The sequence below is a fragment of the Embiotoca jacksoni genome, unplaced genomic scaffold, assembly GCF_022577435.1.
Source record: "Embiotoca jacksoni isolate LCO1_2020_lvr unplaced genomic scaffold, fEmbJac1.0.p SCAF_1, whole genome shotgun sequence".
In the NCBI taxonomy this organism is placed as follows: domain Eukaryota; kingdom Metazoa; phylum Chordata; class Actinopteri; family Embiotocidae; genus Embiotoca; species Embiotoca jacksoni.
The window spans coordinates 7,789,256-7,815,158 of NW_027185229.1; the positions used below are offsets into that span (position 1 = coordinate 7,789,256).

The 25,903-nt window shown below is 42.8% G+C and overlaps 1 protein-coding gene across 1 annotated transcript; it reads right to left on the reverse strand.

Moving 5' to 3' along the window:
- Positions 1-1,818: 1,818 nt before the first annotated feature.
- prickle2b (prickle homolog 2b) lies at positions 1,819-20,812 on the reverse strand. Its single transcript, XM_069146254.1, has 8 exons — positions 20,328-20,812; positions 13,863-14,046; positions 9,824-9,937; positions 8,618-8,755; positions 6,278-6,481; positions 5,491-5,677; positions 3,549-4,433; positions 1,819-3,424 (listed from the first exon to the last, which is right to left on the reverse strand). The coding sequence occupies exons 2-8, from the start codon at positions 13,992-13,994 to the stop codon at positions 2,463-2,465; spliced, it is 2,622 nt and encodes an 873-aa protein (XP_069002355.1). The 5' UTR covers positions 13,995-14,046; positions 20,328-20,812; the 3' UTR covers positions 1,819-2,462.
- Between the last annotated feature and the right edge of the window lie 5,091 nt (positions 20,813-25,903).

Here is a 25,903-nt window from a genome sequence, read left to right on the forward strand (position 1 = left end):
AGGGGTAAACAAAGGGCAAAGGTTGACCAGTTTATTACAAGAAGACAAGAGGAGCCATGGTAATGTCCAACTGAAGCAGTAATCAGTGCTTTGGCTGAAATGCCAGCGGCCATAGTCAGTTGCCTTCCCGGGGCCAGAGCGGGCTACATTGAATCAAACCTGAAACTGCTGGCTCAGGCTAATCGTAAATACAGTCAGATTGTAAAGTTAATGTTGAATCGGTGTGCAACTTTGCAAAAACAATGTCGGACTCCGTAGTTTTCTCTGGACCCCTTCCTAACCGGACCAGTGATGATATGTTTAGCCGTACGTCTTCACTTCACCGCTGATTGTCGAGGTGGTGTCCCGTTAACAATGTGGGCTTCGTTGACAATTGGAATACTTTCTGGGGAAAACCTATCTTGGAGATCTTATAGAACCATATAATCCTAGCAGAGCACTTCGCTCTCAGTACGCTGGTCTACTTGTGGTTCCTAGAGTTTCCAGAAGTAGAATGGGAGGCAGAGCCTTCAGTTTTCAGGCTCCTTTCCTGTGGAACCAGCTCCCAGTTTGTGTTCGAGGGGCAGAATCCCTCTCTAGCTTTAAGATTAGACTAAAAATGTTCCTTTTTGATAAAGCCTATAGTTAGGGCTGGCTCAGGTAGACCTGAACCAACCCTTAGTTATGCTGTTATAGGCCGAGGCTGCTGGGGGACTTTGTTACATGCTGAGCTCCTTTTCTTTCCTCCTACTCTTTAACTGACTCATACCTCACCATCTTTTTCTCTCCCATAGTTTCTTCTTATTATCTGTTGTCTCCATTCAGTTCCTTCGCTCGTGTAGTTTCTCTTCTTTCTTTTGCAGATGTCTCGACCATGGAGTTGCATGTCTCTGCTCTGGGATTGTCAGCCCCACAAACAGTTATTCTCTTATATCTCTATGCTGTCCTTTTCTCTCTCTCCTCTCACCCCAACCAGTCGAGGCAGATGGCCGCCCACCTCTGAGCCTGGTTCTGTCGGAGGTTTCTTCCTGTTAAGAGGGAGTTTTTCCTTCCCTCTGTTGGAGGTTTTTCTCCCTTAAAGAGGAGATTTTTTTTCCCCCTCCTAGCTTATGTGGGAATTGTTGAATTGTTGGGTTTCTCTGTATAATATTGTAAAGTCTTGCTGTAAGGACTTTAATGTGTTAAGTGACATGAAATAACCTATGTTGTGATTTGGCGCTATATAAATAAAGTTGAATTGAATTGAATTGAACATTAACAAAATACTCAATGACGATGCCAACAGGCTTTTAGCTTGTCTAATGTTTACCACGCTGAACATATTATTTCGGTGAGTTAACATTTGCCACTTAGAGCTGAAAATACAGCTTAGACTAAATTAAATTAGTCAAAAACTAAAGTATTGGAAAAATGTAAAAAAAAAATACAATTTGCTTAATTAAAAGTCAGGGCATCACCAAAGTCACAAAAGTTCATAATGAGAAAGAAGAGTATGATGGTTATGGAGGAATGTCTAAGCTATGTCATAGTATAAAGAAATATTTAAAGCATCACCAGATTTCAATAACTGCACCTCTAGACCTTGGTCAGCTGTTTGCAACTTGTCGAAGCTGATGCAATAAACTAGGACTTCAGTGGCATCTGTTCCTGGGACAATGAACCTCTGTGTGTTTGAATGTGACTGCACCCAATACCATCTAACAATCCTTGAATCAACCTCTACACCGCATTGTCATTCATTTATGCATTAAACAGATGGAGAAAGTGACTGTTTTGCACACTTGGTTACACATGTGTTGTCACTCTCTGGAGAGAAACACCAGCTGTCAATCACAAAACTCACTGAAGTACTCCTTTATTCCAAATGCGGGACCAGGTCAGCCAAATAACACATGCATACGCTGTTTTTGTCATGTTCTATCTCTACATTATAGATATTTAATACATAAATGATTCTATCCATACAAAATATAAAAATATGAGGCCTCATTTACAACCATATTTACACTGAGTTCCTTAACTTAAGTGAAATTATTAGTTCATTCATCTATGTACATACTATGAACTGAATTCAGAACAGTACAGTATATCCTATATTTAAATCACATTGCATGAAAAAGCAACTGTTTCAAACCGACCATGTTGTACACTTGTTTGCCACATGGGAAAGCAGTTATTATAAAAAAAAAAAAAAAAAAAAAAAAAAAAAAATGCACATCAGCTTTTGATTAAAGTTGTGACCTGATAGAACTGCACATGTAACTGCTGGCCTTAATACTCAGGAGATATTCTGAAACATTAAAATGAACAAACATGCAAACATGGTTGCTTTTTCACTGTTTATCAACTGCAATTCATCACTGACTTTCAAATACATGATAATCAACACTCAACAACACTGAATCAATGGACTGGGTGTTTGAGTTTTGTTCCAGATGGAGGATGTTAGTGTACAAAAGCTGAACAAATTGTCATTTGCTGTGTTAAGAGATGATGCAGTTCTTGCTTTTTCGGCGTTTGCGGGTGTGTAACTGCCCGCTGCGGCTGGGTCCTCCCACCCCTGTGTTGTTGTACTTATGGACCAGCTCCTGGTTGCTGAGGTAGCGCAGCTGGATGGGCCTGGGGATGGGCTCACCCAGGAAGTAACCTTCGTCCTCTGATTCGGAGGATGAAGAGCAGGTGGAGCACCAGTCATCGTCGTCATAATCATCCCAGGAGTATTGGTTCAAGCCAGTACGTCTGCTGGCCCCGGGGTTCTGCAGCGTCAGGTCTGAAGTGGTCCTGGGGCACTGTCTAAAGAACTGGGGCTGGTATCTTCCTCCTGCTCCTCCTCCTCCTCCTCCCACTCCAAACTGGTCCCTGGCACTCCTTGGTGGTGGGAAGCGGTCGTAATCCTCTCGCACACGCATCTGTGGTCTCTCTTGAGGTCTTGCTCTTCGCTCTGCTACCAGGTGGAGAGCGTTCTCTGAACGAGAACGACGGGACCTCCGGGAGCGGTGATGGTGGTGTCGACGTCTCTGTGGAGTCTCTTCTGGAGTATCTATCCGGATACTTGCATCCCTTCCTCCACCTCCGCTTCCAACACCACCCACCCTGCGCTCACTAATGGGTGGCAGGCGGGCAGCATTGGCGCTGCTAACCAAGCTAATCCTATCCTCTTCCTGGAAGGTGAAGCCAGGTGGTAAATGAGCCATGCCCACACCCATGCCAGGAGGGTCACAGTACTGCACCTGGTACTGGGAGGATCTGGGAGGGTTCATTTCCATGTAGGACTGACTAGTGGTGAGACTGTGAATGGACTCAGAGCTACGAAACTGCCCTGAGGAATTGAGAGTTCCCATGTTACTTTTCTCTGACACATTCATTCCCGAGTCTTTGCTCAGATCAGGCATGGAAAAACGAGAAAGGTGCTCTTGACGCTTTCCTCTGCCATCTGCAGAGTTGCCTGTAGGGAAATAGAGATGCATTAGATTTGAACTTTGCCTTTGTCATTCCATTGTAAATAGACATGCAATCTTGATACCAAGCAGAAACAAGTCAAATCAAACGACTACTGCTACCCTACCCACCTGTAGCATTCGACAGAGCCAAAGACTCCATGGAACCTCTTGGCGTCTGCTCTATCGGGGTCAGTTGTTCTGTGAAGTTAAGTGCATTAATGGGGTTCCTGCTTCTTGCCACTTGGGTGGTTGCTGGAAGCCCGGCATCTCTGTCCCTATCCCTTTGAAAACCGTGCAAACTAATTGAGCGCTTGTCTGAGGAGAAGCCGTTGTGGTGCTGAGAGCAATGGGACACCTCTGTGAAGCTCTTTTGGGTTCTCAGTTTGGGTGGATAGTACTCCTCTGGAGCTGGCTGCTGGAACCACGCCTCATTCAGGGACTGGCCTTTCATTGTCGAGATAGGGGGTCTCTTTAAACCTCCGTTCTCCTTGATCCTGTGATCCTGCTGTTGATTATTCTGTCCAGAGCAGGTAGGGTTATACCCACTTCTGATGTTGCACTGGCTGAGGAGCTGGAGAGGAGTGGGGTTGGCAGTTGGGTCAGATTCATAATTATATACGTCACCTGCTTGCTCGTGGTTCTGCCAGGACGGCGGCTCGCGAGTCAAACTTGGGGTTTGGCTGGAAAGACTCAGAAGATCCATTTGTAAAGACAGTGGGTCCACCTCCCCTGAAAATCTTTCAGCCTGCACTCCACCCCCCCCTCCTCCACTCTTTGTTGTCTTGGAGCTCCGTCTGGACTCTCTGGTGGAGCGAGCACTTTGGAAGGCCGAATCAGAGGAGTCAGAGCCATTGGGCTCTTCCCCCAAACTGCAGGAGCGTGAGCAGAAGATCTGACCCTGCTTGGGCAGGAAAGGCCGACCCAGCAGAGAGCGTTTACAGCGGGCACAGCAGAAGCAGCCCTCTGTGGCGTGCCAGTGCTGCCCGTCATACGTCATCTGGCCTTGATCAATGCCTGCAGGAAAGACAAAAAACACATGAATCCACAGAGTGTAGGTAAAATGACTGATTGTGTTACAAATGTACAGTTAAAATTCAAAGCACGACGTCTTCATCAAAGGGCTCACAAATTTTATTTTAAATCTTGAAAATAGTAGCATATTGCAAATAGCTTGTTGAGTCAGAAAATGAAGCTTGAGGCGGTTACTGAGCTGTGCTTTGGGGCAAACTCATGGAGCTTGCCAAGCATTGTATAAACACATAGCATTTTGAGAATGTTTCCAGTTGTCGCAGGGGAAAGAAAACCAGCTATTTGCTAATGGCTGCCATCTGGTTGGAGGGTGTTTTCTGATGGTTTCAATTTATAATCAGTTGTATTTTTTTAGCCAAATACTTCTCGGTATCCTGTCTGACAAATAATTACAGAACAAATTTGTTGACAGATATATGCCAAAAATCACACCTGGGCATCCTGTTGGGGGATGGACATGGACATGGACACACACACACACACACACACACACACACACACCACATACACACACGAGGTGGCATGAGGCCAAGAGGTGCAAATACGAAGTTTCCATCTGAATAATACCCTAGTTACCTCTCTCAGTGGGTTTGCCTCTAACATTAAGGGTTGTGGGATGTTTACATTTGTACTTAACTGACACTTGCATATATCTGTAATAAAAACAGATCTTGAGGTTGAAGAGTCACTTGGTACAGTCATGCCTTTGCCCCAGGTTGGTTTCACACTGCATGATGTATTGTTCATATTTCTGTACTCTGTAAACTGAGGTCTCTGTGGGCCTCTCCTGTGGACCCTTACCTCAAATGCCTAACCATGGATGACATCGTTTGATGATAAACTGCAGAAAACTAGGACAGATCTTTTCTGCTCTTTTCTCGTCTGAGTTACTTTATGAAAAAAAATGAGGTCACCCTTTCATCTTCTTCTCTTTCCATGTATTTAGCATTATAAAATTAATTTAGTAAGGGTTTCTTTGCATGACCTGCTGGCGGTTAATGCAGTTGATCTAATGGGAGGCCTGATGGGGAAAGCAGCATACCAATATGTTCCCCGCAGGAGTCGCAGTATTCGGCGTAGAGGGACTCGAAGCAGGAGCAGCAGTATGGCCGTCCCTCCTTCATGATATAACGCTGGCCCCCCAGCACCGTCTCGCACTCAAAACAGCAGAAGTGCTTCATGTGCCAGTGACGGCCCTCTGCCTCGGTGCACTCATCTGCAAAGATGATCTAAGAGGGGAGAGATAAGAAAGAGTATCGTTTATCACAGGTCCGCAGAGGTAAAACCTCCGTTGGATTATTGCTGCATGTTGAATGACAGGACAAAGACTTTGCTTGCCCTCCCTCCCCCTCCATGTGCACCAGTTACTCTTCTGCAGCTTAGTATTCTCTCTTTGTCACTGCCTTGTGTTGTGGGCTAATGTGTGTGGGGAAATCTAGATGGTGCATTTGCTTTTAATTATGCTGCTGTTGAACCACCGGGGTGCTTTTTAAGTACAATCAGTGTCCTTGCCCCCATTTGCAGAGTAAGAGAGTAAGTCAGTGTTAATGGTTGCGAGATAAGGCTATTGATAGGCGACCCTGTTAAACTGGAAAAAGCTCAGCACGCAATAAACTGTGACAAGTGTGTGTTGTGAGCCCATGAGCATCACATGACATCGATTTGGTGTGTATGCAGGCATGCATACTGTAGACTGCATGTGTGTAAAGACTTTATAAATAGCTCTACCGACACAGTTACAGGCACAGTATGTTCAAGGCTGACATGTATCTGTTTATACACGATCCTCCATCTGAAGGCATGTGAGTCTGCATGCGACTGCCATCTACCTCATCGCAGGCGGTGCAGCGCGGCTTCAGCCTCTCGGCGTGGTGCCGACCGCAGAAGATCTTTCCATCTTGGTAGAAGTAGATGAGGTCCACCAGGAGCTCGTTGCACATGCTGCACACAAAGCAGGCAGGGTGCCAACAGACGCCATGACCCGCCCGGGATGTAAACACAGCGATGTCACCGCCATTTATCTGACCTCCGCACTAAAAAGAAATTGGAGAAGAACTTGTTTTTTTAGAAACAGGTTGTTGAAATGCAACTTTTTTAGTATTTGTAACTGTTTAACTCTCACGTTCTTCTAATTCTAACACGTAAACTCAAGGCAGTGCAGATACCAATACAATTTGAGCCTGCTTTTTTCTTATTCAATTTAAAATCAGTCCAGCTCACGGTGTAGAACTGCTTGGAACCTTTTGATTTCTACACGAAAAATGCAGCAAAATCATTAATATACTTTTCTGAGCACCAAAAACACTCTGGAAAGATTTGTTTGATCATAATGTGAACCATTAAATCCAATAAAAAATAAAACTCTCCAAGACTGGTATGATTGATGTTTGCAAAGCCAACAAGGAGTCACCCAGCTCAGTCAGGGAATTTCCCTCACGTGCATGTCTGGAAAGCAACGCTCTTTGAAAAGAACAGACAGGGCGGCATTGATTCCTTAATATGAAGTAAATTCCTGTTACAACAGGTCATTGGGGCAGGACACAAGACAATGTAATCAAATGGGCTATCATGTATGGAGACCAAATTGCACTATACTTTGAAAGAACGTGTAGAATGGTGGAACTGGTCAGACTTGGTTTGTTGGATCTGTTTGTCACACTTTAGAGCAGCAGAAGATATTTGGTTCAACTAACAATCACTTCCATTATCCCCCAAAAAAACCTGACAGTTTGGTCTAAAAAATGTTGCAACCTAGAAAAGAAAATTTCTTTCAGAGTTTGCAAAAGCCTTACATTTGTAAATAGTTTTCTAAAACCCAAAGAGATTCTGTTTTCAATCACATAAGACAAAGAAAAGCATTCTAACAACAAAGAATTTTCCAGAGAAAGTTCAAACAACAAACTGATTAATCAACTAATAATTTCAGCTCTACAGTAGATGCACTGTTCCCAAATAAGTAAGAGTTTTCAAAGAAGTCAAAGCTTCTCTAATAGGATCTTTAATAAAGTCCGTATCACAGCTGACATTGATCCAGTGTATCAGATTGGTGCTTCGCAGTCTGCAACACAATTTTGCATAAAGATTTCAGTCAACTGAGAGCACAAAGTTTATGTGTTTATATGTGTGGCTGGGGAAGGCATGTACAGACCGAGAGGGGACAAACGAGATGAGTAAAAAAAGAGATATACGGGAGGATAAAAAAGGAGAGGGAGATACACGTCAAGGTTTAAAGGCAGAGAAGATGGAGAGATAAACAAGAGGGAGCACTACTGAGACAGGGGGAAAGGTCAGGTAGGTAAAGTACATTCAGCAGGGTGGGAAGGTGGAGACGGAGGTAGAGTTACAGTCAGGTTATCCAAATGGCACAAAGCCTCTTGCTGCCGGGAGGCCAAAGGGGGATGGGGAATTCAATCAATACACACTCTCCATACAATCTGCTCCTGCATGTTTGCGTTTGTGTGTGTCTGTGTCTTCTAACTGGATGAGATGCACAAGCTGTAAAGCAGCTATACACCTGGGGCGCTAACACAACGGGGAGTAACTCCACCTGGGTATGAACCTGCTGTGCACACAATAACAAATAACTAGCGGATGCTGAAGTGTGTAAAAGGACACTCCATTGCACTGTGTAGTCCCATAAGGCAACTACAAGAACACATTTAATATTTGATGGGACACTCGGCACCAGTGTGAAATACTTTCAGGAAGATATAGGGCAGATTCAACTTGAACTTAGCTCCCTGACGTATTATGTAATGCTCTTTTTTAAAAGAAATAAATTCTGCGATTTTATGAGGCTGTCGGCTGGTGTGTCACAGGGAAATATTACGACAAAGCACACGCATACATACCGCCTCAAGATCCTTGTAAGAGCAAGACTCTGAGGTAAGATTGACAAGGTCACAACATTGTTGTAAAAGCAGGCGGTTGCTGCTTCTCTGCCCTTTATATGTCAACATGAAGCACCTCTCATACATCAAAATACCTGAAATGCCATCAGGCTGTTCTTTATGTCTGTCACATGATTCATTGCTTTCATTTCACTGGCCGCATCACGCACCTTTGATCTTGTCACACTTAATCCACTCTTGTCATGGCGCTCAATGCAGAAATGACATTTAGGAGTGAAACCGTGCACCAATGTAAAAAGTGATGTTTCTGTCAGCTACCTGTTCGCAGATGGCCCCGGTCATCGTCACAGGGAATGGACGGACATTGCCGCGACCCAGGTTTTCCTGTTTCCGTTGGTTACTGAAGAGCTTCAGTTCTCGCTTCTCCTCATCGTCCAGACTGTTACAGTACCGTAGCTAGACACAAGATACACATCACATGCTAAACATACATTTTGACCCAATGTCATTTTTCTATAATGATTTCATTATTACCATAATTTTCCATTCTAAGAGACTGAAATATAAATTTTTACTGGAGGAATTAGAAGTAAAAGAAGAAAGAATCCCACCTCTCAACACATCTGATAATCCATTTTCCCACTGCATGGTGTAGCTTAACACAACTCATCTTTTTTTGGTTTTCCATTAGGCAAGCCTTGTGTATAGTATCTGCTACTATTTTTTTTTGGTGTCACTTCAAGTTCCAAGGGAGCTGAGCCCACCCTAAAAAGTGATGTGAAAACACTGCAGACCACTGATTGGTCAGCGAGAATCGTCACTAGATTATACCTGCATCTCTATGTCATCATTGTGCGATACAGGGCATACTACACAAACCCACTATTGTTAAACAGCCAAACTATTATAGCGGCCACAATTTCACCTGCCACATACTGATGAAGAAGATAATGTCACAGCAGCCAAATGTAATGTCTCTTTGACCACCAGCTACAGTGGAAAACAAAATCTAATAAAGATTAAGAGTTGAGTAAAGTAGACTTGAGTTGAGTTGAGACATACTATGTGGAGGGACAGGAGCTATATTGTGTTTCTTGCATTTGCTCAGCTAGAGATTCAGTTGACCAATCAGATTAATAGTCAGATTAAGAAAGAAAATAGCTCCATAAGGTCACACTTTATAAGAAAGTAAAAATAAATGGCAACCCAGGCTGATTATTAGCCTACTGTAAGGTGCTAAAGTGTGCCAATCTTTTAAGGGATTGCACCGTGTCTATCAGTATCTCAAGATCAATTGTGGTAATGACCTATTAATGTAACGAACTTTAAATCGGCAGCTACACGCACACAGGCACTTCACTATCTCCTCCTTGCCCATTAAGAAGACAGACACCATTTTTCCTGTGTCTGTCTCCTCCCTGCTTCCCTCTTATCTCTGTATTGCCCTGAAGGAGAGGAGGGAGGGAGGAAGCGATAGATGGATGGACGGAGGCGGTGGGGGAGGGCATCAGTTTGGACTCTCACCTCATTGTCGTGGGGCGGGAGCTGATGGAGCAGCTGTTTGATGCGGTATTTCTCTCCTGGGCTGTTCACATAGGGCACCTTGTCCTCAGGCAGGGAGCTGTAGTACTGATGAACCTGAGGAAGAGACAAGAGACGGTGAGGATGAGAATGATGAAGGACCGCAACATGCCTGACAAACCCCCAAAATACTAAAGCAGACGTGATTGTTTTGTCTATGAAACATCACAAAATAAAGTGCGCATGTAGACTTCCCATAGCCCAACATGTTATCTGCCAGTTGCGTGTTTTCTCTGTACCACTTTAAAAAAAAGGTAAAAGCATTCAGTTATAAGGGATCGAAAAAATACAAATCCTCAAATTCAAGCAGCTTTATTTGAAATATTAGCTCAAATGATGAATTTATTATTAAAACGCTGTTGACTAGTATTTTCAGCAGCAAAATGACAACTGTACAAAAACTGGGACTCACCAAAACACACACACACACACACACACACACACACACACACACACACACACACGCACACGGTTAAAATCACTTTGATTTATAGCCCACCAGCAGAGACTTAATGGAACCTCACCTCTCCATCTCTGCACACTGACATGGTAATGTATGACTGACCCATCAAATGAGCACACACTCATACACACGCAAACAAAGTAGTGATTAACGTCGCAGCGTTCGTGCACTCGAATGCGGGCGGCAGCAGGATTAATGTTAATCTGGACATTCCAAAGTACTCGGATATTCTTTACATTACCGAGGCAGACAATGAGGGTCATCTCCATGTTATTTATTACAGTCTCTTTTTTTATTACACTGTAACAGGGGGCCGAGGTATAACAAAGGTCAGGCAGTCATATGTGAATGTGACTGGAGGAGGGTGGAGCAAACTGAGAAAGTCAAAGGGTTTTAAAGGAAGATTTTAGGATAGAAAGGGAGAGAGAAGGAAGAGGAAGAGAAATTAATGCAAATGTTAAATGAAAAGTAAAAGTAGAAGAGTGAATCTTTCAATGAATGAAATAAATAGAAACAACAGAGCATAACACACACTGAAGACTTTTGGAGAGACAAGATCCATGATCGATACTTGCTGACTAGGTCATACCACTCTTATTGACCCACCGGTCACCTGAATGGATTTACTGACTAGAAGCTATCAGCTTTGTCCTTGGCAATAACACAGAGTCTGTCACACAAAAACAGATTAACCTGAATATTGCAGACATCTTGTGTTATGCTCTAATTTTGTAAAACCAAAATTAAATATTGTCTCAAAGCTGTGGCGTCATATTCAGCGTGTGCAGCATGAAGCCCCTTTAAGCAGCCTTTTACGCAAGCATGCTTGTTGTTGGAATGAATTTACAGCAACAGTCTCTTGTTTTTAAATGTAACCTAATTCCTTCGTATGTGCCTTTGTTGGCTTCCACTGGTGTTGGCGAGGGACCTGGGATCAGTGTCCGACAGCAAAACTCAGGACGGACGCCGGTGGGTGGGGTGAGGTGGAGTCTCAGGATAGCTCATGAAGGACACATACACATGCAAGCACGCATGATGTGCGCACACACACTGCTAATGATAAATTACGAAACATGCTTCTAACAACAACAGGGTTACAATCTGGAAGTGAAAGGCACACTGCCCTGAGGAAAAGATCGAAAGGCAGATATATACACACACACACACACACACACACACACACACACACACACACACACACACACACTTGTATGTATACACACCACACAATGGACACAAAAAAGAGCCAGGAGAAGCTTGTGATAATAACTGTAATCGAAAGCAGACGAAACTAAAGACAGGGCAGCATTTCGAACTGTACCAAAGAGTGTTTTTAAAAGCTAAAGCAAATGGGAGGACTTTGCAAATGAGTGACAAGAGCGATTGCTTCCCACAGCTGGTTTCTATTGCTGTTAATGGCCAGGGAGGCCGAGGAAAAGACACCACCAGGCACCAGTTCTGACGTTCTCTCTACAAGCCACTTTGCGGTGGTTAGCAGACGTAGATATTATATTGGTGAGAAAACACTAGTAGTTACAGTCAAATATGGTGGGAAAGACAGCATGTTCATGGCACGAGAGAGAATTTAATAGCCGTTTTCTTTCTTCGTCACATCTTTGCTGCGACGTGTGAATGCCCGCAGCTCAGCACTATTACTAGTTAACATGCAAGCCTTTTTTTTTTTTTTAAATGCTAGATTTTTACCCATTTGCAGTTTAGGCCAAAGACTAACAGACCACCCAGCTGACACTTGCCTATACTGACCGTTTATCTCCCATTCACAGCTGTTGGCAGTAATCAGGTCAGCGGCTGGCAGTTTTGTTTGACCTTGATCTGTGATTGTCCTCAGGTCCATTTTGGAGCAGGTCAAATTGCCCTTCCAGACCGGCTATTTGTTGTTTGAAAGTTAATTTATCCACTTCAGAGCTGCGGGTGCATTGCAAAACCTGGAAAGACCTCTAGTTTGCATGGATAACCTTGAACTGGATTTCTATTCAAATATCCCACATGCAAGTGTTTGCAAAAGCATACCTCATGTTTGACTGCAAAATAATATCAGATCCTTGTAGATGATGAGCAGATTCTGTTTAAGCCCTTGCTACATGACAGTAAAAAAAAATAAAAAATCACCACACACATTATTGGCCATGACAAACTGTAACCTGGCAACAACCAATAATTTTATTTTAAAAGACAAGAAGATCAGCTTAAATTTGAGGCATATAACTGTAAGCTTTGTGTTACTAGAAACAGTCCCATATAAGTGCAGAGTTATCCCCCATAATCCCTCAGATATGTCTGATTGAATGCCTTAGTTCTGCTTAGAAATCTCTTGTTACAGACTGGTGATTTTACACCACTACTGGCTGAATAGCAGACTGACACAGAGCACCAGCTCCTGGTGGGGAAATCTAAACCCACCGCTTAGATCATGGAGCTTTAACTTTAGCTTTGTGTTTACATCCGCTCCCCTATGAAAGGTCACACAACCAGTTTCCACAGCTTGAATGACTTTCGATGTCAGTTTCAGACACATTTAGTGCACTGTCAGTTGTTATAAATGAAAAAATGATCACTTTATAATTGTAATTTAATCCTTTTTCCGTTCGATTGTTTGTCAAAATGAAAAAGAAAATACTCGGTTATTTTCATGGCAGTTTAACTTGGATTGTGCTCTTGCTATAGTACCCAACCCAGTTCCCATTATTGACTGACTGTTCCTGAGGTCATATCACCACAAGACGAGAACCTAATTGAGTTTGGGGTCAGAAGTGTGACCCTGGAGAGGAATGAAAAATAGCTGCTCTCAGTCCTTCGAGGTGAAAACAGGGGGCTGCGCCAACATTGTATTGACCAGCTCATTGCTCTCAGCTCATCAACAAAATGAAACCAGCTTCCATAAACGTATCTATTGTCCTATAAAACTGGCAACCCGCCCATCCGTGCACACCTACGCTTCAGTGGAGTATTGTAAAAGAGGATTTTCTTCAACAGACATGGGGCCATTTAATGGGTTTCTGTGTAACGCAGGCCCCGCTTAGCGGTAGTGAGGGCGATGAAACCTACTGTAAACATTTTTGCAGGCAGAATGAATTGGAGATTAATTTGACCACTGGAGCCACATAATCCTTGTTATCCATTAGCCTGCAGAAGGCGCAGTCAGCATAACGGGCATGCTATCACATGGCGACATGCAGCTCCCAAGTAAACGGTTACAAAATACAGGCATGATGTGTAACAAAATACACAGTGCAGAGCTAAGGAATTTTTATTAGATTTACACCATGTTACATTTTATAACGAAAACCTGTCTGTGCATATCTGTAGAATCCTTCTCCCCTTCTCGTCGGCCTTTCACCCACACTGAGAAAATGTCTATTGGCCACCAATAACAAGACTAAAATGCTAGGTAGGAAAACTGCACTATACCGAACTTTGGAATAGATCTCAGTGGTTCAAGCGTCATCCAGTGTTAATATGATGTAGCGCAGATTAGAATAAGAAGGAACATGCCGATACCTGTTCGGGTTTGAGTCCTGGTGGCACCCAGGCGTACTCCTCCAGGGCACAGCCCGAGTCGTCATCGGAGGTCGAGTTCCTCTGGAAGTCGTACATTAGCTTGGTGACCGTCTTCTCCATCTCTACAGGCATGGCTGTCACTGCATGCTCCTCACGACGACACTTACAGTGCACACAGATCTTCCTGCCGACGACAAACAGACAAAGAACACCTGTCAAGCCAACGTCGTACGTACATGCATGCATATAGACATGAAACCAGCGCTTAAATCGGCCTTCTACATTATGCTGTGTGGTTTGTGTAGTTGTACATTTTACATCCAAGAATAGGCCATCATTAGTGTGAAAACAAGTACTCACTTTAATAATCTTAATGTAAATAGAACTACATTTAGATCCACTTTCAAGAGAAACAAGACTATTACACAGTGGCTGTTTGGGCTTCTAAAGTTCGCCCTTAATCTTGGAAAATGTAAAAAGATAATATAAAAAAAATTGTTGATGAATTGGAAAAACCATCATACAAACGGTGTGGCTGTAAACATAGTAAAGCCCCCTGGTAAAGTTTGGTGAAACACTTTTCTGTGCATATTTGCAGACCTACAAACTCTTCAGTTAAAAGGCCAAGGCTTCCCACTGCGGCTCTCAGTAAAATTCTGGTGCCACAAACGCAACGCTCAACAATCCTTTGGGGTATGGAGAGTATGAAGATATAACCACAAATAGGCGATGGAAATTAGCAGTAAACAGCCAGTGACAGTGATGGAAAACAGTACTGTACAAACACACCAACACGCAAGCACTTTCCTTTGTACAAGGTTAGCAAGAAACACTAGCAGATGCTTTGCCAGGACAGTGCTCCACTCTCATCAGCCAAGCTGACCCACCCACCTATAAAATGGAAAAGTATCCATGTGTGAGTTTCCACAGCAAAAATGGTTGGGAGTGTTTGAAACACTCCTCCTCTTTGCTGCATGTTCACAGACTAATAACGAGATTTGTTATATTTCATAAACTGTAAAGGGATGTCTTCCAAAATACTGAGATCAACACCCATGAATTACTCCTGGGAGATGTCTCAGAAAAGAGACTTGAGTGCATGGATTAAAATAAAAAAAAAAGACAGGCCACTTTCACCAGGTCTGTAGTCTAATACAAAGGGTGGAGACACCACAAACATACAGATCCCTGTGCCCTTGACAGCTCTGAACTGTGCAAGTGGAAACTGGGTGGCCAGAAGGTCACATCCCACTAACCCTTGCAGCCCCTCAGGCAGCCAAATCAGGGAGACAATCCCATTACCTTCCCAGATGGATGCCGGCCTGCCTGACAGACAGAGGAGCTTAAGGACTCTCAGGACACTGTTTGACAGACTGACACCTTGGTTAGCTGAGGATCTGTTACAGTGTGTTCACACATTGGATACAGAGTAGTTGGCAATATCTGGCCACTTAAGAGTCTGTAGTTCTGGTGTTGTGTTGAGCATTTAACTGCTTGTTTTCATGTTGTACTGTTTGTTGCCTATATTTTTCCTTCCTTATGGTGATTGTTGGAACTGTTAATACCATGTCGGGCATTTCGGCCCTGCACATCGCCAGATCCATCCTATTGGCAAACACTGCATCACTGGATATTTCCAAATCGTTAAACCTTTCTCAACTTTCCCCTGTAATGATGATGATGAGCTCATCGGAGGAGCGTACGGCTTGCAACATCATGTCTCATTCACAATGAATTGCAGTTGGCGATGTCCCAGCTTTCTGAATTCGTACGTGTGAACTGCCCGTTAGTGTAAAGTGTGTGGAGCGCAGACCAAGGATGTGGAGAGCTGGCCAAGTCTCATCTTGTCTCTTTCTCAAAGGAGCACTTCTTGTCCAAGGGTTGATCCTTGGTTAACAAAGCACTTCAGTCTATTTGACTTGGCACTGATGGATTTTGATGATAGAATGGAGTCTTGAAATACATTAAGAAAGCTTTTACCTAGTGCAAGTAAAACATCCCACTGACATACCACAACTCGTCATATGACATGTAATCCCTAAAAGGAAAACATACAAACATATAGGTCAGATTGGATGAATTCTCCATCAGCACTTGAGATTCTCCACCATCCGGCAGAAGCCTAACAGGCTATTACTGTCAGCTCCAGCTTTCAACACTAACCTGTGCAGAGAGGCAGACCTCTGCAACTTCTGTTGTGACTATGGAGGACGGGCAAATCACAGACTTCACAAACCGGTCCCATAAATATTAACGAAATACACAAAGTGGCCAGATATCACTGCCATGGTTATTGATGGGTATGATAAACTGAGCAGCGATGCAGCACAGGCAGATAAAGTCATTAAAGAGCTGTCAAGCAGGCAGACTGGAAGAAGGGTGTTTAGCGAGTCCCAGTCCCCGCAGCAGGATGCTATAGCCCGGGGCAACACAGCTTGCCTCATTACAGCCCAGCACCTTCACCATCATTACTAATTTAAAGCCGATTTTCTGGCACACACAACACACACTCGCTGTGAGGATAGTGTTTGAAAGTGCAGGAGAGAGGCACCACATGTGAAGATACAACCGTTTCAGCCTGTGTGGACAATTCTGCTATTCTTCTGACATGTTGCCAGGTAAACAGAAGTTATTTCTGCCTTGGGCTGAGGAGGGACTCTCGGAGATAGGAGTATACAAATAGCCAGAAGGGGCTCCGTGGACCTGATGGAAAGCATTTCACACCACATTCCTCCTGAGAGGATAAAACATAACTGTCCTCGCTCCCACACTTTGCCTGTTACAGCCTCAGTGGAGTTCAACTCAGTCACAGAAGCTGGTGACCGTTAGAGAAACACGCCTCTCTGACACACTCTCTCAGTTCAGAATCGAAATTATGATTCCTCTCATAATCTTTCTGATCTCACAAAGTCAGCGTTGGCAGAGATGCTGTAGACCTTAGAGGGGCTGTTGCTCCTTCCTTCCCCTTTACCATGCTCATGATTTACAACATGCTTCATGAACATGCTTGGGATTTCCCCTCCTCTGTAACTTAATTCCAGAGCTTCCCCTTGTAAACTCCATGATTTCAATTAGATCAGATTTAGGGACTCGAGTAATACAAGTCAAGAACATCACTGACGCCTCAAAAATGACTATGAGGTAAAGAGAAGGAAGGACAAGAGGCTTGTTTTTTCAGTTACACGTGCCTGGCCTCTTTCATCTCCTGGGAGATGTAAATGCTGATGTGTCATTGGTGGGTTGGAGTGTGAGGTTTGCTCAGGACCTGGGGGGTATGTTTTCAGATTGAAATCACTGTGACCATGAAGTCAGTGGACAATGATTCACTGTTTCGAGTTAATTATCATCATCCTGTTCTCCCAGATTAGCGCTGTAACCCAGGTAATGGGTGGTTTTAATATGTAACTAGGGTCTGATAGGCCACTCTGACAGCTGCAGAGAGTTGGCTCAATTGTTGTAGCCCAGCATGGCAAGATTTTAAGCAAGCATAGCCTACAGTTAGAGCAAGCAGGTCTTAAAACTAAAATCTTATGTGCTTCAAACCAAAGCAAAGGTTGGTTTGTAGAAATTATCTTTGAAAGTCAAAAATGGGGCAAAGGTTGTAATCCTAATTTGAAGATTAGGACTAGGAGAGTATTTAACACAGACTTTAGAAGACCATCTGATTCAAGTGTGTCCAAGAGCCAGTCATAGAAGTATAGCTTTGGTGGGTTTGAAACTGACATCTCATTTAGCTTTAATTCCCAAGTAGCTCCCAAAACCGCTGCAGTTTTTCCATAGCATCACTCTAGATGGTCAGATTAAAATCTCATTTTTAAATGGCAGCTCTGCACAAAAGCAAAAGGTTGGAGGACTAGAGAGTAGAGAACAGCTGGGTGCAGGAGGCAGCCAAGTCAAGGCTTTTTTTCCCCTGCCTCTGCTTTTGTTTTCTTTGGAAGAAGTGGGGGAAGAGGATGGACTCTTTTCTCTTTAACTGCCTTTTTTTTTTTTTTTAGTAGATGCAACGTTTCCGTTCAGTGCTTCTTCAGATTACTTTTCAGGGGCTTCAGAGACTAGCCCTCCTTGCACAAATTACCAAAATACACACAAACAAAGCCTTTGTATCCATGGGCTACATTTTGACTTTGGAGACATTTGGAGTTAATCACAGATAAACATGACTTGAGGTGTTCCTGACAAGAATCAGGCTTGAAAAAGACATTTTCCATTAGTGGCTAATTAGCAAGAGCGTCATGCAACGTGTTGCTGGGGACAGAGATTAGGACTGCATCCACCTGTCATAACCAATTACAGACAGCCAAAGCCCTTTCCAGCTAGCCTGTGGTCTCTATTCTAAAGAACAGCAACATGTAGGTACCTTTGTACTTCAACATCAATTTAAAAAAACAATTTTGTTACAATGACTGCTCGCACTAAGGTCACTTTATTTGTGACAATAAGCCCTTCACAGCCTTCTGAAAACACTTCAATAATGTCTTTTAAAGCTTTGGACAGGGCATTCCAGAGTCTGAACACATAAACCTGGTGACATCATATGATAGACATTTTTCCAATTGCATCATAAGAAATGTAGGCTAGTATGATCTGCACTAAAGCAAATACTTCAGTCCTTCAAGATTTTATTTTGACTGTTCATTTGTCTACTGGTCTCTCGTGGGCCCAACTTTAATAAAAGCACAACACAAAACTGTTGTAGTTGTATCTTCAATGGTGCTCCTACGATTCATGGGATACATAGCTGTTAATTAAAAGCTAGTCACTGTTTGATCTTTGGTGAAATTAACGTTGTTGTCCAATGCAGTGGATCACCGTTTAAATTGAATGGAAAATGGTGTTTCATGTTAATGTTTTAGATTCAAAAAATGTGTCACAAAAAGAGTTTCTTAATAAATTCAAAATAATGTAGAGCCAAAATCAAAAATTGGGGAGGGACTTTCAACTGTATAATCCAACCGGTAGTATCTATTTGCAGATAGGTAATACACACACTAGACCATGTACAAACATGTCAGGGCTCAATGGTTAAACAATTTGTGTTTTTAAATTGTAGACTTGCAAGAGAGTGAGCTTTTTCTTCCGTTACTCAGGTGATTGAAAAAGTAATTTTCTGTCTCTCTCTGAGCACTGAATGATACAGTATTTGTACAGGATAGGAGAAGCAAAAAAAAAAAAAAAAAAAAAAAAAAAAATTATTTATGTAACATCAGACTTTTCACTTTTCAGCTACAGCTACACTATACATGAGACGGGATCACATTACTTAGTCATTGTGAGTTAACTTGCTCCATTAAGTGACTCTACTTTGGATGGGGGTTCGTGGAAGGAGCAGGCTTCCAAAACAACCTACAGACTTCAAACCATAATCAGATGGCAGAAAAGCGGTGACAGATCGTCCGTAAGTTTGTGAACCGACAATATGTATTAAATGGCTTTGGTCTACTCTGGTATATTTTGGAAAACGCATCTTCTTTTCTTTCAGTCCTTCCCAGAAATTTGCTGCAGTACTATGCTGATTTTTCTTTCAAAGGGTCTGTGGGAAAAAAGCACTGACCAATAATGACCAGAATTTTCTTTTGTCCACAGGAAGTTGTGAATGTCAGAAATTATGTTAGTCTGGTGTTTTGGGCTCCTGTCAGTTCAGTTAATGTTTGGGCTGATCTCAGACCTGAGGAGCCCAGTGAGCCCGCAGCCAGCTGCTGAAACCACATTATTCATTACTCGCCTGTCAGCCCATTCATGTGCAAATCTAGTGTCCCCTTTCACTGCTAAAAACGATGTAATAAGTGAACCATCTTAAAGGGTCAATTAGCCTTAATCGAGTCTTGGAACGTTTTCTCCAAAACAACTGCAACGGACCTGCGATTGTGCCACTTGTTTCGAGTGCAGCCAACTCCAGGAAATACTTGGGAGCATTTTAACCAAGAGGACTCAAACATTGGAAATATAATTAACTGGAAAAACATTCTAAAAACGGTTGTTGTGAAGTTAGATTTTGTTTAAATCGACACCCAGAGGCCGATTTATTCATTATTTCAGACGAGACTATCCATATGGCACAGCGGCGCACGGTACACAACACACATTAGACTGACCATTGCGCTACAGGGGGTGGGGTGGGGGTAGAAACCGGTGAGAACACGTCCACAGAGAGAAAGCCTGCGAGTTCAACAACTCTGCAATAACATATTATAAATACGGAAAGCGACGATTTTCTCGCAGTGGAAGCCTCTTGAGTAATGCAAAAGTTTGTTTAAAATCCCACAGGCATCTGCAAAATGGGCGACTACTTTACGCATACATTTAAAAGAGAATGCTACAGAGGTTAAAATCAGACATGAACTGGAATAAATAAGCAGACACATTTGTGCCACTTACCATTACGCATTTAAAGCCCCGGAATTGGTCATCGCTTGCGCTTTCAATAGAGCCACGAAAACAAACGAGTTCATATTATCTCCTGCTTACCTTCTTATAAACTGCGGCGGAGAAAAGCCATAGTCCTGACCTCGGTGGTTGTGGTGTTGCGGGTTTTAGAATACGTGTTCCTCATCGCAGAATTTGTCACAACTCCAACGCCAAAGCTTTGCCACGAAAACACACCAGTCTCGCCCGCTGTGTGATCCGCACCCCCCTGCAGCATCTATCCCGTCCGTTTGTAAGCCTTCCTGTCAACCCCCTGCTCTCCGCTGATACACTCTGGAGTTCAGCAAACGGAGAGAAAGCGTAGACGAAGCGACAACTTAAAACGCGTAAAAACGGATTCCTCTTTGCGGTAACTCACAGGTCCAAACAAGAGCGCAGGTACAGCCAAAACAATTTCCAATCCCAAAGAATAAAAGAGAGATCTCCTTTGGTAGTAACTGCTGCCGAGTGGTAAGTGAAGATCAGCGACTTTCAGTGCGTAAAAGCACGGAGTAGTCGAAGAACTCCTCTTGCTGCTGGCCTACCCACTGAACAGCAGCGCTTTAAGCCTTAACTGAAGTCAAGCGCACATAAATAACTACACGGCTTCCGGTTTGCACTTTCAAAGTAGAAGTAGTGTCAAATGTCTGAATATGCTGTATTTGGTTTATCAGAAGCTATCAAAATGAGTATGAATATGAATCTACACAGGCTATGTTATTGAACTTCACATATTAAACATGATTATTCTTTTCTTTAGATACCAAATTAAAAAGACAGACTGAAGTTTACAGCAAAGCAAAAATAACCATAAAAACTAAGAACAATTTTTATTTTGGATTTGGCTTCTATGAACTTCTGCACAGAGTGAAAACTAATAGTCCATCAAAACCCCTAATAACTTATCTGCTGAGGATGAATGACAAAAGGCAAGGAAAGTTCCAGAAAAAGTTCATTATTGGACCTCAAGTTAAAGTTTTAGTTATTTTAAATAAAGTATTGCTTTCAAGGTCAAAACTGAACATTCACACTTAACTCTAGAGAAATCCAGAGCAGGTAAGTTGGCTTCTGGTTAAGTCTCTCTCTCTCTCTCTTTTTTTTTTTGGTCTAATGACATGGTGATGAATGATTAAACCGTGAAAGATAAGACTACATTTATACCTTGACATTTCACCAGGATGCAAACTACAGACTGTATATAAAAGTCTATGGAGCTTTCGGGTCTGAAAAATGAGGCTAACGTGGAAGTGCCATAAACTGCAATACCACCAATGGCCACAAGGGGTTGTCTCCAAAAAGGCTCTGGCTCCACACGCTCCTATTTAGCTTCTCTTATGTGATACAAAGTCCGTAGTTTTCCCCCCAAAAGTCATTGGTGTCATTTACTAAAGCAGTTGTCAGGGAGTCCATCTGAAAATTATCCCATCATTAATTAGGCCTTAAAATGCATTTGGGGGCGTGTCTATTAAATTGACAGACCTTGGGAGGTCACGGTTGGTTGTGGCTTGATGTAAACAGAAGGTAAATATCTGTTCTCTGAAAGCATCCATTTTAAACTAAATAACTAAGTAAACAAATGTATATTTCATTTGTATTTTGTATTTGGCTTCTTTCAATTTCTGTATTTAAAAAAATTCCCCTCGGGGATTAATAAAGTATATACCTACCTACCTACCTACCTACCTACCAGAGAAAAAAATAAAGAGTCCATCAAAAACTTTGAAGCTTTTATTTGAAGGCAAACGTGTTAACTTCCTGTCTCATTCTGGGCCCTCTCTGGCTAGCTTCACACACACATCCACACACCCTTGCTCTCCCCTTCTGTCCTCCCTGCATGCTAATATCCTGGTGTGATGTCAGCAAGTCAGCATCCCAACACTGGTGTAATTAGCAGTAGAGAATGGCTGGTGTTCTGGCAGGATTTGCATGTGAATTAAACCACTTCCCTCAGTCAACTGGCTCAGGGCAAGAAGAGAGATTGGGGGGGGGGGGGGGGGGGGAAGCAGTGACCTGCACGGGGAGATGGAGAGGTGAGCCCCTGTAAGCAAAACAGTGCTCTTTAACATAAGAAACAGACATTAGCTAGAGAGAAGACAAAAGACTTAGACCAATGAAAATCCACAGAATCCAAAACAAATGAAAAGCCAAATTAGCAGGATCTTAACACTCCAGTAGCCTATTTCCTCAGTGCATCAGAGTACATTAGTATTTTAGCCTGATGTGTTTTATAGCAAATAATCACAACCACTTCTGCTTTTTTTTTTTTTTTTTTTTTACTACGCTATTAGAAACCTTTACAGTTTCTGCTGCAGTTTCAAGTCACGTGAATCATTTTGTCACTTTTGATTTAAAAAGTGCCATAACTGACTAAAATACAGTGAACCACAAGCAGGTAACTGCTAGATATGATCAACAGGTGGAAGTTAGCCCAACTATTAACATAAACAGCACAACAATTGTTTCCTAACAGACTGCCACCATCTCAGCTATTTTGGTTCCTTCTTAATCTCTCAAACACTTGGTTGGCTCTTACTTTTGAAGGGATATCAGCTCTAGTCTTCCTCCTACAATGAGTGTTAGTGTTTAACATTTTCCCATTGCCGATCCCCATTTGTTTATTTATGAAATGCACAATATGTCAAGAAAAAAAGAAAAGCGCCCATACATTTTCTGGCAATCCAAATTGAACAGATTTGTGGTGGATTTCAAAAGGCAACTTCAAGGATGGAAAGCACGGTAGAGAGTAATTAAATTAGGATTGTGTGTAAAGTGCCCGATGGCTGCTTGTTAGTTAAAAAAAAGAAAACGATTTGGAGAGGAAAATTAGAAAGCTTGCTTTGAAATAATGTCTGCCAAGTTGCATAAGGAAGGATTTTTTTTGTCGCTATTGCTGAAGTCAGTCGGCAGCTCTGAACGACCAAAGACAGCACTTTGGCCTCTTTTTGCCTTTCCGGAACTGTTCCTCTGGCTTTCCTGGAGTCAGAATAAAGTTCAGTTTTTCTTCTTAGCAAAAGTCGCCTTTCTGACCCTCAGTCTCCTCACACGTGGCGGGGCGACCGTCTCTATGTCTCATATAAAAGGGTTTAATTGCCAACTCTTTACAAACATAATATCAGTTACAACTCAGGCTGTTTTTTAGGTCACTGAAAGATTTTATAAGGAGCCCTAAGTGACAGTGTCCTGCACTCATAGCAACCACAGAGTGGGTCAGCTGGTTTGGGCCCAGCTACTTCCCTCAATAAGTCATTCCCTTTTCCCTAATAAACTGCTCCCAGACCTGCAGTGAGCAGTTTCAAATGCCAGGAGAGGACTGAATAAAAACATTGAGGCCAGCTTGGGGGACATACCACAGATAGCATTGCCTGCATGGGCTCTTGGCATGCACAGAGAGCCTCTGCTTGGTAATTTTAGACAGAGAGCCAAACAGGTTTACTCCCTTCCCAAGCATGCATAAGCATATTGTGGCTCTTGTCTTTATCAAAGCACAGGATGAGCGATACTGTAAATACATGTTCCCGGGGGCCTATCTGAAGTATGCAGGAAAGTTGTAATGACTAAAATGATTTTATCCTACAAGAACATTATTCACATCTTACCAAGGATGGAACTGATTTATTTTCTATCTGATACGGTCAGAAAAATCCTCCTGATAAATCAATGACTTTATCTCGATTTGAAATGTAGCCAAGCTCCCAACATGGCCTCTACATCTTTACTTCTCATCTGCTTTTTTAGGAACACCAGTCTACTCTCCTTTCATGTAGCAAATGCTGATGGCTATCACTCTAGAGTCAACACACGAGGCAGCTGGGACTCACCCCAACAGCTGATAGCTCAGACATGTAGGCAGGCAGGGGGAGAGAACTAACTTCCCAAAGAGATTTTCTTCTCACTGCTGCAGAGGCTTTCTTCAGCACATTTCTAACAACTGTAAGGGCCAATTCATACTTTATGTGTCTGTGTGTGTACGAGGGCCAGTGTGGCAGATAATTTGGCAACTGCCCTCAACCGCAACAGTTTGTGTGGACCCCTGTGTGGATGTCCATGTGAAGCCAAAAACCTGAAGCTGTCCACCCTCCAAGCGTGTACGTGCGCCACAAAAGTAAACTGGAATCTTATTGTGTGCATATTATGTATATACTTTACATTCTCTATCCTTATTTCCTGTCTTATCTGCTTATCATTCCCATTTATACTATTAATTATGTGCCCCCCCCGTCTTTTCATGGCCATGTTTATTACTGAATATTGACACTTTATATATGTTTCTATCCACTACTGAATATTAGAGGAGTTGGCTCATGGAGATGAATGGCTGGTGGTGCTATTTCCCTACTCAGGTGCCATGAAAGTAAGAAGATGCAACAAGAGGACGCAATAAAAAGAGTGCCAGTTGAATATCAAATAGTGGAAAATCATTTAGAGAATATGAATTGGAAATATGATTTTTCTGTTGGTTTCCTCATCACTCAAGACAGAGCTGATGTCTGCTGCCATCTTTAGGAAAGCAGAAGCTTCTGTTTAATTCGTGCTTCTTGTTATTGTTTACTCTCAAAGTCTGTTATTGTTGCCCTTTATCACATCATACACTTTGTGACAGATGACTTGTACCTTTGCTTTTGAGTGTGGCCGTTGGGACCAGGATGTGTTCTGGTGACACTTTGTTTGAACCAGCTAGTTCCATCATGACCTGTTCTAAAAGAAACTCTGAAGCTGTGTAGAATACATTTTTCTATGCAAGCAGACAAAGAACAAATTGAGTAACCAGGGTACAGCACTGAGTGAACGGCACTTTGGAGATGATGTGGAAGTTGTTGTCAAGCACTGCAGATAATCCCGCTAAGTTTCGGACTGATTGCGACCTTGATTGTTGTTTGCTTACAAGCTGCTGGTTAACTGCCCTTACGCTACATTGGGGGTGTAATGATTCATGTGAACCCTTCCATCCAGTTAAAAATAAGGAGGAACAAGCTGCCAGTGAGTATAAAGGTTTAGAATGATCTCCCTTTCACCATGACCTATCAGCACTTTGGACCAACTACTCTGCCCAGGAAGCAGATTTACTGAAACATAAGACCAAGACTGGAGGCTCACAACGGGTATTCTAACCCAGGAGCCCCTCTGTACCCATGTTCCCAGTAGATAAGTGGCCATTATTCATCCTGTGTTGAACATTAACTGGATTAATTCTGCACGGGTTGAGGGGTGAAATCGTATTTGTCCAAAGGGAGGGAAATGGCAAGGAAATGAGGAGAGTAGCCAGCTTGGCTGAAATTCTAATTAGCCCGGGGGTTCGTTAGCACGCAAACTATTCTTGCTGCAGAGGCCTTGCTGATATGAAGGCCTGTGTAAGCCATTAAGCCAAAAAATAGGGAGACAGAAAGAAAGAAAAAGTAAGAAGGAGGGAGAAAGAAAGAATGCGGACACTTCGTTTCACGCTTAAAGGCCCAGGGCAAGGAGGTGACCTTGCAGAGTGACTCCTCAAGGGGACTGGAAGCTATTTTTTGCCCCTCCTGGCCCACTTATACAAGGGCTCTTCAGCACAGAGGAAAAACACACTCCAACCCCTCCACCTCCATCTATCCATCAGACCATCCATCTCTCCACTGTAGACAGCACTCTCCAGGGTGATGCAGCTC